This window comes from Gouania willdenowi, chromosome 5, assembly GCF_900634775.1.
Source record: "Gouania willdenowi chromosome 5, fGouWil2.1, whole genome shotgun sequence".
Classification (NCBI taxonomy): Eukaryota; Metazoa; Chordata; class Actinopteri; order Blenniiformes; family Gobiesocidae; genus Gouania; species Gouania willdenowi.
Genome location: NC_041048.1, coordinates 10,079,233 through 10,096,152, shown reverse-complemented (window position 1 = coordinate 10,096,152; position 16,920 = coordinate 10,079,233). Strand labels below are relative to the sequence as shown.

The 16,920-nt window shown below is 38.0% G+C and overlaps 1 protein-coding gene across 1 annotated transcript in view; it reads left to right on the top strand.

The window, feature by feature from the left end:
• The window catches only part of asic1b (acid-sensing (proton-gated) ion channel 1b), a 201,050-nt gene that overhangs the window by 11,280 nt on the left and 172,850 nt on the right, over positions 1-16,920 (top strand). Inside the window, exon 2 of the mRNA XM_028446065.1 lies at positions 2,580-2,775. Within this exon, the coding sequence (XP_028301866.1) occupies positions 2,580-2,775 (196 nt within the window). The remainder of the gene's footprint in view (positions 1-2,579; positions 2,776-16,920) is intronic.

The following is a 16,920-nucleotide window of genomic DNA, read 5'->3' as shown; positions in this document are numbered from 1 at the left end:
TGGCAATAGTTAAGTTTGACCATCCCTGGTTAATGTTACCTAATTGCTTGGCATTAAAAACAGCAATGGGTTAGATAAGATAATATTAAAGTTCATGTCAGTTATGTTAAATGCCTTCAATAATGTTAACATTTCCATCTCTTTTTATTGATGTGATAAAGATATAAAATAATCATCCTTATATTTTCACTTACAACAAACACTGTCTCATTAAAGTCTAGTCTAATTTAATTTAGCCATTTATGAGATGCAATGGAGCATTATGCATTTGTTGTGAATCAGTGGGGAGACCATTTAAAGAGCAGTTAATTATTGAATGACACCCACGTGGAGAAGAGTATGGTTCATTGTTTTTTTCATGAAACATCTTAAATTTTCTTTCACAATCAAGGGACTAATTTTTGCTCGTGAGCTCAGACAATGTGTGAATTATGAGGTTTTTATGAATAATAATGAAGAAAAATCATTTGATGTTATTTACATTTTTTACATCCTGCCATTAATGATCAAACTCGTCATACTGTGTATCATATATAAATGAACTGTGATATTACCTCAGCTCAGATTACTGTACTTTAGGACATTGTATTTATAGAGTATATGCAAGGTCTGAGTGGATGTGGCATTAGGTACATTGTTGTGCTTTCTACGTTCTCTCTCTGCCACCATCGTTAACCCTAATTATTCAGCAGACTGATCAGCACTCACATCCTGTACATAATAAGCATGTTTCTCCCACACAAGATTGTACGGTAAGAGCTCGCTGAGTGCAGGTTTTAGACGACATGTATTAATTCATCTATTTAGAGATATATGCAGATTTTACCTAAACTAGTCATGATCAGGATTGGAGACGATTCTACTATACCATCTGTATGTGAATGAGAAGTTGCATTAATATCTCAAAATGCATTAGTCGTTTATGCTCACACCTGAAGTTGAGCCTGATTAATAATCTGTCTGATTTTAGCTATCGTGGATTAATCGATATCGCTCAATAGCCCGGCTGATTAATGGATCAAGCTCTAATAATACAGTATGTTGCCTTTTGCTGTGTGGAGATTCTATGGTTCTGTGCGTTTATTAGTTTTTATGCATTCAAATCTGCCACTTTTAAATTGGCAGTAATGGATACAAAATGACAACACTAAGAGAAGTGAACTACTTCATTGTTTACAGTTACATTTAGCCTTTTATGATTTATCCATGATTTATCCTGTTTGCAATTCTGTTTATAAATACTTTTTTTACATTCTATTCTGTAAATAGTCAAGTTTGCCTTTTGTTATTTTTCAGTGGCTTTACAGTCCTTATGTTGACAGTGTTGCTAATTAAAGCTTTTTATTTCAATTTAGTAGTTTTTTTTTTTTTTTCTTCTTTGTCTTGAGTCATATTTTGGGTAATATCAGAAATTGTTCTCATGTAAAGTCTGTAATATATCCTGTCTATATCAATGTTCTTACTTCATATATATGCCGATATATCGGATAGGGATGCACTGAAATGAAAATTCTTGGCCAAAACCGAAAACCAAGGCTGAAAACCGAAACACCGAAATAAATGATTACGCCAATTATTAGTACCATTGCATTTATGGCTATAAATATCTACTAACCTCACTAAAATTAAAGCATTGCTATTGCATGCATTTATATTAAAGTGTCAAAGAATAAATCAATTAGAATAAATTTTAAAATATTTATTTAGCAGTGACATTCCAATAATAATAATAATAATAATAATGATGCTTGGATTTATAGCACTTTTTTCGAGCAGACTCAGCGCGCGTACCGAAATCATTATTCATTCACACCAGTCACTCAAATCAGTCATACCTGTGGTGGTAAGCTACAATGTAGCCACAGCTGCCCTGGGGCAGACTGACAGACACAATGCACAATATGGAATAAAATAAAATGTGAAAAAAATGTTTAACTTGACCACATTCATGTGTACATTAGCTAATAATGTACAGGCCTATAACTGGGCTGCTGAAATTGCTCATTCCCACATGAAAGTAAGGATCTTTCCAACGCGGATCAAGTATAGCTGCGATGAAGTCCAGAGGATCTGAATATATCTCGGTGAAACGTGCGCTGACTGATTCTGAAGCCGAATTTATGCTTCTGATGCATAGTTTGGATTCTTTGGAGGCGTGTCAGAAGTCAAAGTAGAGTGCTACGCAGAGTTACAGCATCGACGTGACACAGAAACATAAATCACACTGAGTGAATTTTTCATTGTTTTTGTTCCGTCTCAACCTCTGCTTAGAAGAAGCTTTAGGCCTCAGATGCGTTGAAACATGGCGTCTTCACTATACAGATACCGCACGCTGACCGCGGTCCTTTTTCGGCTGCGTTGTTTTAATAAAAAAAATAGTTTTGGCCGTAAACTGAAAAGGCCATTTTTGGCCAACAACGTTCAGTGCATCATTAATATCGTCTGGCTTTTTAAAAGCCCCAATATTGATATCGTTGTCAACCCCAAAAATCCCACAGCAATCTGAAGTCATAATGCTAAAGATGTTTTGTAAAAAAAAAAAAAATAACAATAACTGAGTTCCTCATTTCATCAAGCAGGTATGAAATCCGGGACCCACATCTGGTTGACGAAAATGTTCTCCAAGCCCTGAAGGAGAGGGCGAACTTTGACAACTACAAGCCTCGTCCTTTCAACATGCGTGAGTTCTATGATCGAACAGGCCACGATATCAAGGACATGCTGCTGTCCTGCTCCTACAGAGGCGTGGAATGCAGCAGCGAAGACTTCAACGTGGTGAGTGTTGTGTTTCAACAGTTTAAAAGTCCACCGGAGGCCTTTCAATTCGAGGTTGTCCAAACATATATATATATATATATATATATATACAATGACAGTATTGATTTAGGCTTTTGGCAAGCGATTCTGTTTGCTTTTGGGAAATCTCATGGTGAGATATGTGGAAACGGAAGATTGGATCCATCTGTTTCCCAGAAGAACTGAATAGAGGTTCATTGTTTGCAGACCGTGGAGTGATTTAGTATTACACAGGCAATGGTGTGCAGGAAGGATCAGTGCATTAGCCGTAATGTGATGTTTTAGTCTCTAAAAAGTTGTGCTGTGTTCTCATAAATCAAATTCAATACGTATTTTTCTCATTAGCTTAATGTAAACAACTGGTGTTGCTGAGGGAATATTTTCTTTTAGTGTCGTAATTTCATCATTTATGTTGAATGGTGTCGAATGTCCAGTAAATATCAGAAAACTTGTTTTGATCACATCCTGATGCTACTTTTTTTCTGATATATGTCTTAAAACTGAGAAAAAGGCATGAAGTCCTTGACCTTCTTGCAGATTGAGTTCAAGCTGAAAGATAGCAGGACAAAAAAAAAACCCAAAACATTTCTATGATTTATAATTTTGTTTGTTACATCTCGCTGGTTTATCGTCAGCTTTAGTCAGTGTCCCAGTCTGAGGTTTTGTTACTGGTGGGTGCTTAAAGCTTGTTGGCTGACCTCTGATTCTTACTGCTGCTGGAAATGAGATTGATAAGGGCATTACCTCTCAGTCACACATTCACTGTGTGGGCTGTAACGCAATCCAGTGCAGGAGAGCTGCTGCGGCTGCTGCTGCTGCTGCTGAGTCAGCGGTTATTTCCTTTTGTTTACTATTTTTAGAGATCATTTTCACACCACAAAATACCCTAGAAGGAAATATACTTACACTTACTACATGTACGCAGATGTAGGTATGAACACCTGTACCCAACACTAATAAAATGTATATATATTTTGTTTTTGCAGGTGTTGGGTCAGTACAAACCATTTTATTTAACATGGAAGTGAAAGCAAGCGAAAGTGTGACTGTTTCTATCTGTGGAAACACACAGAAACAATGCCACCATGATTCAGACAAGCAAGATTATTGGATGTATCGAACAAAAGCAGTGAAAGGAAGGGAAAATATTCAAATATTGGCAGGGTCACGGCTAACCAACCCATCAATGCCTCATATGTCAAAAAGACGAGCTGAACATTTGATAACGTCTAAGCAAGTGTCGGAATACACACGGTTGCTGTGTGTTATGAGTGGAGAGGAAAAGGTAGACATACTCCACTATGAATAGGCTATGGAGTTGGTCCTACTGGTTTACATGTAAGAAGATAGAGAAAACCAATAAAAGAAACTACCCTATTTTTCACTCGTGTTGGATTAAACAAGAAATCGATATTTTGTTTTTAAATAACGTATAGCATGTTCAGGCTATGCCAGCTGACTCGGGGCAGAGGACACACTCGTCACAGGTTATCAATCTATCTCAGGCCTAACAGATAACATGACAGTTTAGAAACTAAAATGTATTTACTGCATTTACTACATTTTCACTTACGTTTTCATTTTTTTTAATAGAGGTCGACCAATATGGGATTTTCAAAGGCCGATGCCAATAACGATTAAAAAAAAAAAAAAAATGCCGATGGCCGATATCTGAAGCCGATATCTGGGGCCAATATACTTTTTTTTAAAGCACATTGATTATGAAAGACAATTGAAACACTCATATGATCTAAATGTATATATTATAAATTAAATTAAATACACCAATAGAACTCTTAACATTTATTGAACTTTAAATAAACCCGTACATAACCAAGTAAAACAAAAAGTACAGGACTGGTAAGTAGCAGTAAAGCACAACAACAATATACAATGTGCAAGTAGTCGGTTTAAACTAAATACCTGTTTTAGATATAACCACTCACTCCTTCCCTCTGTTCCATTATACCTAAGCTTCACACTTGTCACCATATGCACAACTACAACATCACATCTCACTCTCACTTTAAAATAATCAATTCTTCCCCACGCTTTCCATTTCCTACCTTGAGTCTCTCCTCCCTGTTCCCTTCCCCCTCACTTAGGTGTAACACTGCCCTCTCTTTTTATATCCTCCCTATAATAAAGTGTTTCTTACCCTTCCTTAGGGAGGGCTGGTGATGGTCAAAAAAAATAAATAAATAAATTAAAAAAAAAAATAATAATATATATATATACGTTTTTGGCCGATGGCCGATCTTGAAAAAAGTCCATATATCGATCTACCTCTAGTTTTTAACCTCATGAGGACTAATAGTACCCAAAGGAAACCAATGTAGCCAAGAGCTAACATGCAAACTCAGCATAGAGTCACACCTACTTGTATTTTGAAAAATAAACATGTTTCTTCTTCCTTAAACATTTACATGCATCATAGATACTTGGATTTCCAGTGCTCAGTCTTTCAGCAAATACTTGAAACCGAATAGTTCAACAAGGGTTATTGTCTTCCTCTAGTGTTCTCTTACATTCTCTGTCCTTTAGTGGCTTTTAAAGGGAGACCAGCTCAGTTTTTCCCTTTAAATCCCATAAAGTCATGTTATACAATATTGAGCTGCTACGTGACCTACACACTTCTGAAAGGTCCACATTTACTATTGTTTTTTTCTGTTATTGCAGATGGTACTTCACACTGCTTTATGGTATCAGCCTTGTTTAGTACCTGGAACTGCTCATATACAGAAAACTGTAAATATGCTGAAAAACTATTCACTGCTAGGATTTAAAGTTTGACTATGCCCAGCAAATGGTCTCTTCATCATCCTGGTTTTAGATGGCTATTAGATTCTCATGTTGTAAATGAAAATATACCATTGCAGTGAATACCAACCATTTTTGGACCGTGACCCCATTTTGGTATCAAGAATTTCTGGCGACCCCAGACATTTTTTGTTGTATTTTTAGTATTAGAATTTTAGAATTAGTTTGTTATACTGCTCTACAAATAAATATTTTATGTGAACAATATTTATATTTGACAGAGTGAAAGTATAGAATACAGTTGTTTAAGATTGTGTTGTTTTATTTTGAAAACATTTTATAATTAAAACATTTCAAAAATGTACATTTAACCATTTTTTTAAAATCAATTCAGGTGATCCCACATAGGGTCCCGACCCCAAGGTTGAAAAACACTATACTATCGTAATCGAGTCTATTATGGGCAGAACCAGTTTAAGCCCTGAAAATTACCAGTATGTTGTATTTTATTTGCATCAGAATGTATTTCATGGTCAGTATGGTCGTCAAATGTTAGCAACTGGTCTCCCCCACATTTTTATAGCCAATAAAAGTACGACGAATGAATAGTGTACATTTATTTTAAAATGTATTGTTATATTTTGTAGCCTTTATTTCTAATCTTTTGAGCAACCATGTGTTATTTTCCATTTTTATGTGACGTGGCTTTGCACCGTGGTAGATTTTAACAGACACCAGCTTCAGATCATTGGATGGCGCTGCTTAATTACTGATCTAATCTAATATAATGACATTAGCTGTGAAATGTGATTACCTGTGAAGCCGACAGTCTTCTGAGATAACTCAGGTTAGTGATATCAGAAGCTGGAGACACATTTACCCCTTAGCTTCTCATCACCTGTTTTTCTGTCACTGCTCACCTTTGTTCCACCCTGATTTTATAATTAACCTCAAAGCTGATGACTCGACGCTTCTCTTTGAAAACACAATTCTCACCACTTTCCTTCTTAAGGATAAATCAATTTGCCATTACCGTATAACTCAAAGACGTGGATCAATTAGGATGTTGCTGAGTAATGAATGATTTCCTGATGCACAAAGATAACTCGTTTTCTTCTACTCTAATGAGGCCCTTTGATCTTATTGACTGTGTTTGGTCATTCAATGATAAGCTAGTATGGCTCTTTCATTATGCCAGTTTAAAAATATGCATTCCCCTAAGTTATGGAGTCAACGAGTTTTGTCCCAAGGCGGGGATTTAAAAGAAAATACTGATTATTCACTCACTTTGTCACCACCGAAACCTTTTTTTTTTTTTTTTACCTTTTCATCTGTAGGGCGTTAGATTTCCCTTTAAAAAAATTGATAGAAAAATACTGATTTGACATTCTAAAATGGAACAATCACTTGGATGTGGAAAAAGCAACCAACCTGTTTTTTTATTGGGCCCAACATGACTAATATGCAGGTGTTGGGGTGATATCACACATCACAGAGAATGGGTGACTGAATGTCTAAAAAGTGTGACAAAAGGACAAATATGACAATAATCTTGTTTACAATCTAATGCTGTATGCATGGGTGCATATATGTGTATGTATATATAAGTAGCTCACAAATAAACTGGTTATAACAGGGGGAGGATTACACGAGTCATACTTCTTCCTACTACATTTTTTAACTTGTAATTGTTTTTCTTCTTACTTTGTGTTTTTGACTTGTTTTGTGACATTCCTTTTATCTGATATGTATTGTTTTTGTTTTTACATGTTCAAAAATCCATCAATCAAATCAAATCAATGCCACGGATCAAGTAGTCATCATGTTCTCCTGTGATTGAATTGAAAATGCATACATCCGAAGTATGTTTTTAACGTGTTGTGATGAAGTGGTTTAGATTTTGATTCTGAAATTTTAGCACATGGTGTGTTAGTGGAACTGGTGGTCATTTTACCTGGTGACACTGCCAAGGAGAATCATCTGTAATCACATGGCTGTGCAGGGTTTTTCACAAATAATGTGTTGGGACCATGATACCACACGTTTCCATAGTATTTTTCCCATTAAACGGATGGCTGTGGGTTAGCAGTGTAGCTACTGTCGCTCTTGCGTAGTAATCTTGCATAATTTCAGCGTAACCATCCCAATTGTGTAAATAATCTGAAATATAAAACATTTCAAATGAATAACAGTTGTTGACTCTATTAACGCTATCTACCATGTTTGCTACAATTTTGAGGAGTTTAATAGCCAGTAAAGTCATCTATATATGGAAAGATGATGAAACGAAAGGAAACGTAAAAGTGTAAAGTGACGCATACGTGAAGCGGAACTGGCTCAACCCTGAAATAGAACTTCCAAAGCTCTACATACAGTATGTATATTGAGAGTCAGTATATTGAACACAAAGTTGACGCAAACATGTTAATGACAGTTTTCCCCTGAAGACTAATAAGGACGAGAAAACTACGATATTCAACTCTTTTGAACCATCCTTTGCATTTATAGTTCTCATTTAATTCGATTTTATTAATTTATTCCAGACATGTAACACGATGCACACACACATATGATGTGGACCCATGCAAAAGAAAAGAATATTACATAAAAGTGAATAAAAGGTGTATGTGTACACCTGCATCTAATATAACCTCTATCGGTAGGAGGATGAAAAATGTATTTAATCTTATTTAATCTTATTTAATCAGTCTCCTTTTCCCATATTAAATAATCACAGTTTATAATTTCCCTGCTTTCTTGATAAAACCATGTAAGTGATATACAGTACATTGCAATGAATGAAAGACGGTAAAAAATAATGAAGACAACCTGATAAGGAGAGTTCTGATTCAATTATTTTCATTATTTATGATTTTGCAAATGCTTGAATTACATTTCTGATAATAAGTTGGAGTGTGACTGACGGAGGGAAAGGGAGAGAGCTTATCTCTTGCAGAATCAATCATAAAAGTTTTTGGAGACATGGAGGCTATGTGGTACTTTGGATTGACGGAGTGGGAAAAACTGCTGAAATTGGACAATCCCGGTGTGTCTTTGCACCGACACCACCGACAGGAACAGGAGGGAAACAGGAACATATCTGTCAAGTCTCCTGTTTTGGCCGGGAAACTACCCTATTTTTCCTCTCTTTCCCGCCATCCTCCCGAATTAGTATTCTCCCTTAAATGTGCAGTCTGCAACTCTTATAAAAGTGACTTTTTGTCATATTTGCTAAAGCTGTCACTATTTAAAGACATATTCACATGAAACTAGTAGTTTGTGTGAGAAAAACAGGCTCATTGAGTCCCCCCTGCAGCCTCTGGCAGATTGCCACAATGCACCGTGACCGAGCAAAAAGAGCCAATCAGAGCCAGGATTGTGTTTGATGGACTGTCTGACAGCTGTTGCTCACAGTCCCCGCCCCTTTTCCAGAGTTAGAGCACAGTCTTTTTTTACAATGTATGGTCTGGAGGAGTGACTTTTTTGCTTGAAAGGTAATTTCTGCTGCTTGATTTACATAATGTTTGATTTGTAATTGTTACACTAGAACTCTGTAGTGCATGTGTTGTTCATGTGCACGCAGCAGCCTCCGTGTGGGCTGCTGAAAGTGACGCTGTATTGTTGCTGCTGTTGCAATGTGAAATTAACAGTAAATATGCAATGTGTTGACTTGTGTAAGTAGATTAAATGAACAAATGTGCTTCATATACCCTTTTTTCATTTAGGCTGCGTTATAAGGTAGGAATGTTCACAGAATTTCAATTAGGGGTGTGCTATCTAAGTGACCTCATGATTCGATTCGATTTTGATTGAGGGTGCTACGATTCGATTAATCAACGATTATTACGATATTAACGATTATAACAATTTTTTATGCATTTTTTTTTCCTCACTTTGTGACTATTTCATACTTTTTGTACTCGTGTCGGTATCCATTCATTAAAGTAACCAAACAAATGTATCACTATTATCTTTATTTATATCAAATTACCAAATTCAACAGTAATCATATTACAAAATAAATAAATATATATATAAAAAACTAAAATATTAGCTTGTTCAGCTAATTACATCTGATCGAACACTAAAGCTTATTCAGTAAAAATAAAGACTTCTAAATAAAACTTAAATGAGCAGCTTAAATCCCAAAAGAAAATAAACAGTTTGCACAATGAAAGCAGCTTTAAAAAATACATACAACCTACAGTATCAGCTCTCATAACACTTGTGGAATTTGGGTTTTTGAATAAAAGGTGGATGGATAAAAGAACACAACTATCAAAATCATGCCAGAGAATGTACAGTAAGTGCAGAGGCAAATGTGCAGCTACTTATTGTTGCTGTTTTCACTTTCACATTATTGTGTAAGAAAAGGAGCTGCTCAACATGCTTCCGATTCCGTGTACTTGTTTCAAGATGGGTGGGTGGGCCCCATCCCCACCGACCCCTTGCGCCAACTGTCGTTGGCCGGTCCCCGCGTTGGGGCGCACAGAGGACAGTCTGTGCCTGGGGCGTAGAGCGGAGGGGGCTCAGCGAGGTAACCATGTACCCGGGAAGCAGCGAGTTGGGAGCGGGGCGGTGCCTTCGCCACCGGGCCCTTCCAGGCTACGTCGTACCGCCACTGAGCAAATGCGCACAACGTGGATACATCTCTCGTTAATCTCACGCTCAGTAATTGTAGCCAAAGAGTTATCCCCATCGCTTCCTTCAACGGGTCCTTTCCTTCATGTATTTGGGCGGCATCCGCGACTTTCACTTTTCGTTCCGCGAGCAGCGTCGTGTTTCTGTCATTTAGTTATTATGAAAAATAATCGATTTTTGAACATTTATGAATTGGTATTGAATCGTCACGTGTATTGGCACACTTCTAATTTCAATGTCAACAAAGGTAGGTCTACCCCATTCTAATTATCTTACTGTAATTAGTAAGTGGTTGACAAGTGGGTATTTTAGTGGGTACACCTGTCTTAGGGATACTGGAGCTTGGCTGGGGTGAGTGAATGACTAGTAGCTGGCGCCAGAAAATGTCCCATTGTTTTCAAATTAAAAACTTGACAGTTATGAGCAAGAACAGTGGGAGAGTGAAAGACGCTGAGGTCCACAAGTGGGTGAAGAACATTATCTGAATGGGAAACAGAGCATTTTCAGCTCAAAGCTCAGTTGTTGCACTGAGCTACACAAATAGGGAATTTACAGCTGAGCAGACACCCTGAGTGATTACTCCCTCGGCTCTGACAGGTGTCACGCTATTATACATCAAGTGGGATCATTAATTAGTAATACCAACCACCATTCTTATTTGTGCTTCACCCTTTCCATCATTTCCAAGCCAGTAATAATATATTTAAAAAATGTGTTTTTAATTCTCATCTTCTAGAAGTCATTCATAGAAAATGAATTGAAACATGATAAATGAGGATGGCATTTAAAGCGGGTCCTGATAATTACAGTAGCTGATTAATGACCACGGGTAAGATCATGTCCCGTTTCCTGCGACTCGCTTGGTGCCGCTTTTGTTCCAATCAGTGTTATTAAAAATGACAGTGCAGGGGCGTTACCGAGGGCTCAGAGAGATGGTTCTTTTGTTCTGAGAAGACTGGGTGCAGCTGTCATACAGTGTGCCAGTGCCCAGGGATGGATGGACTGGAAACATTTGGTTGAACAACACTTGGTCCCAAATGGGACACAGTCTGCACAGTCTCACCTGTCATTGTCTCCATTACTATTTTGAAATCTCCTGTTTGATTACATCATCAGAAACATTCTGTCAGGCATGTTTACTAATAAATGACAATACACTGTACATTATTTAATTATGGTGAATGTTGGCTGTTTGTAATGAGAAACCACGGAGACCACTCTGGATAAGATCATAAGATAGTGATTGAAAAGTGAGCTTTAGATAGTGATCTGCTCTCTCATAGGAGAATGTTATAATGGATGAGAGATGGTCAAATCAAACCATTGGATGCCAAAGGTGGAAATCACGTAACGAGTGTATGGGTTAGTTACTCAAAAAAAGTAATTAATCATTAGTCACTTGTTACTTCTGTAAATTGTAGTGAGATTACTTGACTAGTTACTGCATTTAAAAAGTAACTTCACTACTATTACCGTTTATTCATTTACCATGTACAGTAGATACATAGAAAAACATCAGCCTGTCTGCACTGTGTTTATGGATGGATTCATCAATCATTATTATTGATTGATTTCTACTTTATTAATCACACAAGAGTGAAATTCAGTTGTTGCAGTAGCAAATAGAAGGAAAAAAAGTAAAATATACAATTAGTACCAAGTAAATATTCAGAAATATAAAATAAATTACAAAAAAAAAAATCGCACTGCGGTGACGCCCTCTAGAGGTAGAACCGTGCCAACATCCCGGAGAGGAGCGTTTCTTTTTTAAGTCCGCTCTCCCCGGGGGGCAGCATGACTGCAGAGACCCCACTGTCCCTTGCTCAGGGGGGCACAGCGTTTCATGTACTGCGCCACCAGCCTTTGGTATGAAGGTGTTTTCCTCTTCCTCCTCTGTGTGAGGAGTTTACGGCGACATCTTCATCTTCCCCACCATGTCAGTCGTCCATGAAGGCTCTTTACCGTAAAATGGTGCCGTGGCGGCAGGAGCCGAGGACGTCTAGGACCCGTGGCACCCTGAGCAGACCTGGCTGTGCTCCAGCCCCCCTGGTGTGTGGGGCTTTTCCCTCTATTCTCCCTTTGGTGCTGGTGTAAAGGCAGGAAGGAGAAGCTAGTTAGCATTGGCTGCTAGCTAACGGAGGGCCGCCAACCGCATGGGGAGGCGAGGGCGGTGTCGACACCGAGCCGCCAACTGGTGTGTTGGGTCCGGTGCTCGACAGGCCACAGTGAGCCGAGCCGAAGACAATTGTGTCAGCGGTCGGCCTCCACAGCCGTCGAAGCAGTGTAGTCCCGAGCATGGGGGCAGGGAAAAACACCTGGTTGACCTGATGTGGTCAAAAAGGAGAAGAAAAAGACTTACTAACAGCGGCGTCCGTCGATGGAATCCAGCTTTTTCTCTTTCTCTTTTCCTTCCTAGCCACTAACAGAGGGCCGACAACCAGCACCTGGTACCGTGTGGGGCGGGTGGCGTCGAGCGTTAGCGATGAGCTGAGACAAAGACGGGGTGTCAGCGGGCGACTTTTGACGGTCGTGGAAAGCAGTGTAGTTCTGAGCATGGGAGCAGGGAAAAACACTGGTTGACCTGAGGTGGTCGGCACAAAAAGAATACCAACAGCAGCGTCCGGCGACAGAATCCATGAAGGGTCCACCTGTGGACAGTTCAGCTGCTGTGGAGAGAAGTTTCCTGAGCGAGAAGAGGTGTTTGAATGCCAACGTATTCTACGCCCACTCTACTTATAGTAGGTGGGACTACCTGTCGCGGATGAATACATTTCATCAGCCAATCAGGGTTGGCTTTATGAGAAAAGGCTTCTGAGATATGATGCGGAGGCGTATATCCCATAGTGAGACATCGAAACCAATATTATGAAAGAGAACATTACCTTCCAACCTGATAAGTATGTGAGTCACTCACTCCACCTGCCGTGTTCTCATCATCAGGGTTTGATGCGTTTGTTGCACAAGGGCTCACGTCGCGGCTGTCCCACTTAGACAGTCAACCAAAGTTGTCGACTGAATTAGAGGAAGATGCCTTGGATTACTTCCCTGTCATTCAAGGCTGTGACAACCCCAGAATGCCCTTGTTATTGTCTGCTCATGCAGCAAACCCACTTCTTAAAACCTTTTTGTCCTATTGTAAGCACTTCAGTGTTTAATCTTCATTTATTCATTTATTTAGATTCTTTACCCACTTAATCTTATACATCTGATGAAGTACATATAAGTCCTGAATAAATCAAGTAATTTAAAATTCCTTTAAATTATAAAAAAAATGAGAAATTAAATATTGAGCTTAGAAATCCAAAAGGTATTGAGTTTTCTCACACTCTGCTGTGTATGATACTCCTAAAAGATTGTGAATCTTTGGTTTGATTACATAAATAAAGCATTATCAGACATCAAACGTGTTAATTTTGTTGACTAAAAATCTTTGTCGGCTATAGTTTTTTTAACAACAAGATTCTGACTAATTAAAAACAAATGTACACAAATACTGTCTCAAAATATATTGATATTTTTGTTAACTTATAAAAACACTGCTTTTAATTAAACAGTCACACTGTTTAATTCAATATTATTCTGTTTTATTGATTGATTTTCTTTACCTGTTTTTGTTTTTTCTACATTTTTAAATGTAATTTTTATGGTGTGTTAGCTCTACTGTGATGTTTGGCTTGTTCTTTGTTTGGCGTAAAGTCCTTTTAATTGTCCTATGCATGAAATGTGCTCTATAAATGAACTTGACTTGACTAAAATCTCAATGTCATTTAGTTGACTAAAACTAGACTATAATTGAAATAGTCCTGATGACTAAATTTGGACTAAAAAACAACTATGACAAAGTAAATCAAAATTTGCTGTCAAAATTAACACTGCTATCAAACATCGATTTATCTTGCGCACCAGTTTTTTAAAGCTGAGATCGTAGATGACAAACTGGAGATAACCTACAAAACAAGTAACCAGTCTCAACCCTTTAGAGCTCATCATAATCAACCCATTAACCAAGTCGCACTCTACGGTTTATCAGAGGACAGGGGTGGACTGGCCAACTGGCATATCGGGCATGGTCCCTGTGGGCCGTCGACCTGACCGGACCATTTTTTTTTTTTTAGACCAGTGAGTGGAGGCAGACGTTGTAACAGGTGGCCAAAAATGATCCAAAAGTGACAAAAACAAGAAAAGAGATGAAATGGGTCAAAAGTGGCCAAAAAATGGGCAAATACAGAAGAACTATGCAGGTGTTATGGCAAAGGGTTGCTTAAATGTACAAAATATGGCAAAAATATGGAACAAAAAAGGCAAAATGTATAGAAAAAAGGAAAAAAGTGATATTTATTGGGCAAAAGTTTTCTTATTTGGATGAAAAGTGGCCAAAAAAGAAAGGATAAAAGTGTCAAAAAGAAAAAAGTAGGAAAAAAAAGGGATATTTATTGGCAAAAGGAAGCTAAAGATTAAGAAAAAAGTTTCTGAACTTTTTAAAAAAGGGGCAAAATTAGGACAAAGGAACTGGTTAAAAAGGGGTTAAAAAGTTTCCCCCTTTTAAGGTTTTCTGGGGGAATAATAATTAAAATTAAGACATAAAAAGTAGAACATTACTGACTTAATAATGGCTTGTACATGTTGTTGCTGATAATGTAGTGGGCTGGTCTGGACAGAAAATGCCAGGGCTGAATTTTTGTCCCAGTCCACCCCTGTCAGAGGCTAACGCAGATAATGGTAAATACTTACAGTATTTATACATTTTGCAGGTTACAGTTTGCATGCTGTTTCACATATTATCCATTCTGATTTGCTTGTACATTTAACATGCAAAGACAATACAAGTATGATGCCATATAAGAAATAAGTGGATTTGCATTAACTCTTCTTTAGGAAAATTATCCTGTTTGACGGTAATAGTAACCATTAAAAAAAAAAAAAAGGTAACTCTAGCCATAGTATTTCTTTCAGAATCAGTCGCTCAAGATGTAGAGGTGGGGACAAGTAACATTGACCCGTGTAAATGCCAATATATAAGAAAACGTGGTCGTAATGGTTATAGAGTGTGAAAATGAAACATACTTATATACCATTCTGGCCCTGGAGCTAATCTCCACCACTATGAGTGTGGCGAAAAAAGCATTTTCTATATGCAAGACATTATTATTATTGTTGTTCCGCTCGGAGGCATACCATTTTAAATCATAAGGTTTCAGATGATGTCAGATATCAAACTGGTAGATGTTATTTTTCTTCTGTGCAGGCCTGTGATAGCTGAACATAACATTCATTCTCGAAAAGGTTTGTAGACGTCGCTAAAGTGAACAGAGCTGCAGAATGATTCAGGGATCCCAGTAAAACTGTCCCACTGTGACATTGTTGAGCATCAGAAGGTGTTTTCAGTGTGACGTGTCCTGATGGAACATTTTGAATCCTACCAATTTTAAACTAAAAGGTGTCTCTGAGTTTGTGTAAGAGATTCAACCTTCTTCACTGTGTTTGTATTCAGCTTCTGTACGGCTTGATTTCCCTTCCATTCTAAAATGCTTTTTTTGGTCAAATGTCAACATTTTATTTTCGACGATTTCATTTAACAATAACATTCTAAAACTTTAAATCCTGTTGTTCCGGCGCTGGCTGCCGCACTTTAAAGGTTTCTTTCCTAATTAGATTTCCCTTTAGCCAAATACAAACCTTTGATTATTATCTTTTCATTTTCAGGTTTTTCTCACCTCTTACTCTTTATCTCCGTATTCCCTGGTGATAGCTTTTAGAAGCAGCCGAGGGGCTTGGTGAGGGAATTTAAAAGCATCAGAAATCACTTACAGATTGCTGAGTGCACAGTTCACACCGGCCCATTTTTATGTTCACGGAAAAAGTGCAGCTCGCTTATTCATGCAAAGCATTTAATTTATGACTCCATTTCACATAAATGTGTTTACATGGTGGGTTTATGTGTGTGTGTGTGTGTGTGTGTGTGTGTGCGTGCGTGCGTGTGTGTGTGTGTGTGCTAGGGGAACAGGTCGCTTTCATTTAAAAGTTAAATATCTATCATCTGCAGTACGGAATTTGCTGACCTGCAACTTAGTTGGATAAACATTGAAAAAGCAAAGTTCACATTTCTTTTTATCTCCGCAGGCAGAGCAGGACTGGAGGAAAGCTGCCAGTTTGTAATTTACTTGACTGCATGTGACCAGCCTCCTCTGCAGTTCCACAAGTGGTTTGAGCAGGATTTGCATTCTTGTGGGTTTAAATATGAAACCTTTTTTTTTTTGTGTGGTTGTACTTTTGATGTACATTAAAATGTGCTTATTTGGAATGTTGCGACTGAGGCTTCTGCAGCATTTTGTTTTTCACGTGAGTTACAATGAGTTCCACTGCTCGACTTTTGGATTATTCTCTGATAAGCAGTGGTTTTAAAACAGAGGAAAACATCTGCACTTTATCTGGGTCTGCATGTTGGAACGCTGATTGACAGCTGATCTTTCCAGAGGGTAAGATGCCGTTCTCCCTGCATAGGAGCACGGTTCATTTTGTCGACTAAAAACTTTATCATAGTTTTTGTCGACTACATTATTAGGCCGGGCTACTGGACTCAAAACGCCACTCACGTTGTTGTTGTTGTGTACACTAGTTAAAATCGCTACTCCTCTGTTATTCGTGAACGGATCGGGCTGAAATTTGGTAGGTATAATCTATTGGATGTGTACGCATCAACGCTCCGAGTCCAATATTTGATTT